The sequence below is a fragment of the Odontomachus brunneus genome, unplaced genomic scaffold (assembly GCF_010583005.1).
Source record: "Odontomachus brunneus isolate Ranch 3 - 2012 unplaced genomic scaffold, Obru_v1 Obru_scaffold_110, whole genome shotgun sequence".
Classification (NCBI taxonomy): domain Eukaryota; kingdom Metazoa; phylum Arthropoda; class Insecta; order Hymenoptera; family Formicidae; genus Odontomachus; species Odontomachus brunneus.
In genome coordinates this window covers 368,022-369,740 of record NW_022639560.1, presented here as the reverse complement: position 1 = coordinate 369,740, position 1,719 = coordinate 368,022, and the positions used below count along the sequence as shown (strand labels likewise).

The 1,719-nt window shown below is 32.2% G+C and overlaps 1 protein-coding gene across 1 annotated transcript; it reads left to right on the top strand.

The window, feature by feature from the left end:
- Nucleotides 1-14: 14 nt before the first annotated feature.
- LOC116849299 (pre-mRNA-splicing factor 18-like) lies at nucleotides 15-640 on the top strand. The gene is made up of 2 exons (XM_032826290.1): nucleotides 15-124; nucleotides 218-640. The coding sequence occupies exon 2, from the start codon at nucleotides 239-241 to the stop codon at nucleotides 452-454; it is 216 nt and encodes a 71-aa protein (XP_032682181.1). The 5' UTR covers nucleotides 15-124; nucleotides 218-238; the 3' UTR covers nucleotides 455-640.
- Nucleotides 641-1,719: the final 1,079 nt, after the last annotated feature.

Here is a 1,719-nt window from a genome sequence, read left to right as displayed (position 1 = left end):
CGCCCAAACGAGAGAATACTTGAAACCACTTTTGAGGAAGTTGAAGAACAAGTCTCTCCCGGAAGATATAACTGACAGTTTAACAGAGATTGTTAAACATTTACTGCAACGTAACTATATACTGGTATGTACACGTAGCTGTATATCTGTCTCCGCTAGTAATTATAAGTATTATACATTGAATATTTTATAATAACATATTACTCTTATTTTACAGGCTAGCGACGCCTATTTGCGAATGGCTATAGGTAATTCTCCGTGGCCTATCGGCGTAACCATGGTCGGTATCCACGCGCGTACTGGAAGAGAGAAGATCTTTTCGAAGAATGTTGCTCACGTTCTGAATGATGAGACACAGAGGAAGTATATCCAAGCAGTCAAGAGGTTGATGACTAAGTGTCAGGAGTACTATCCTACGGATCCTTCGCGTTGCGTAGAATATTCAAAAAATTGAATACACTTAGATAAAAGTGTATGTGATAATGTACAAAATGGAACGGAATATATGTTAAGTTTGTATTTGTAGGGATTTTATCGTAAGATAACGTAATAATGAATAACATAACATAAATTAACATAACTATATATCTTATTACAAGATATAAAATGTTAATAATTTATAATTTTTTAAATAACTAAATATTAGGATTATAGAATAATATTAATATAGTATTAAGATTAGGATTATAAGATAATATTAATATAATATTAGGATTAGGATTATAGGATAATATTAATATAATATTAGGATTATAGAAATTAATAGGATAATATATTGATAAATAGAATGATTACTATATATCTTATTACAAGATATAAAATGTTAATAATTTATAATTTTTTAAATAACCAAATATTAGGATTATAGGATAATATTAATATAATATTAGGATTAGGATTATAGGATATTAATAGGATAATATATTAATAAATGGAATGATTTATCATACATATCTATTTAATATACTTTTTGTAATAAACTTAATTATAAAAATGAAACTAACTAGTGAAACCTCCGTTAGATTACCGCGGTCGGAAGTGAATTACAGGCAACGTGGGACACGAGGACCATTGCAGTGTCAGATGCAGCGACAGGATGGCTCGTGGACCCTGGACACGCGTGGGACGACGCGCAATGGTGAGCGCTCAATTTAGACGCTCATATAGTAGACACAAAGCGTCACTTTACGTCGGTTGCATGCACGTAGACGTAAATCGCATTGAGTCTGACGAGAAGTAAAATAAGAACTGGAATTTGCAATTCGCCGGAGTTACGTAAGAATGATGCAACCAAAGAATTTAACTCTGAGATTATCGCAATAGTTCAACGAGTCAAGCATTTCCATTTCTTTAAGGCTCCTGGGGAGTCGCATCATCCATCTCTTTTTAATAACGTCAGAAGCGAGAAAACGCATGCTAAAATTTCCTGCAAAATATGTCGAGATAAACAGATATATCCACAAAACGACATTTGCGATCGATTAAATACACCTCTAAAATACTCTGTACACTTTCCTTTTGTTCTAAAAATCAATAGATAATCGGAAAATTAATATGACAAGATAATGAGGAAATTAGGTTAGAAAAGACGATTGCACGTCACATTTATTTTATAATTATCTGTTGATTGTTAGAACAAAAGAAAAGTGTACGGAGTATTTTAGAGGTGTACTTAATCGATCGCAAATGTCGTTTTGTGGATATATCTGTTTATCTCGA

What these genes read in the sequence shown, in the direction of transcription:
- LOC116849299 (XM_032826290.1), top strand. Translation starts at nt 239, where the DNA reads ATGGCTATAGGTAATTCTCCGTGGCCTATCGGCGTAACCATGGTCGGT.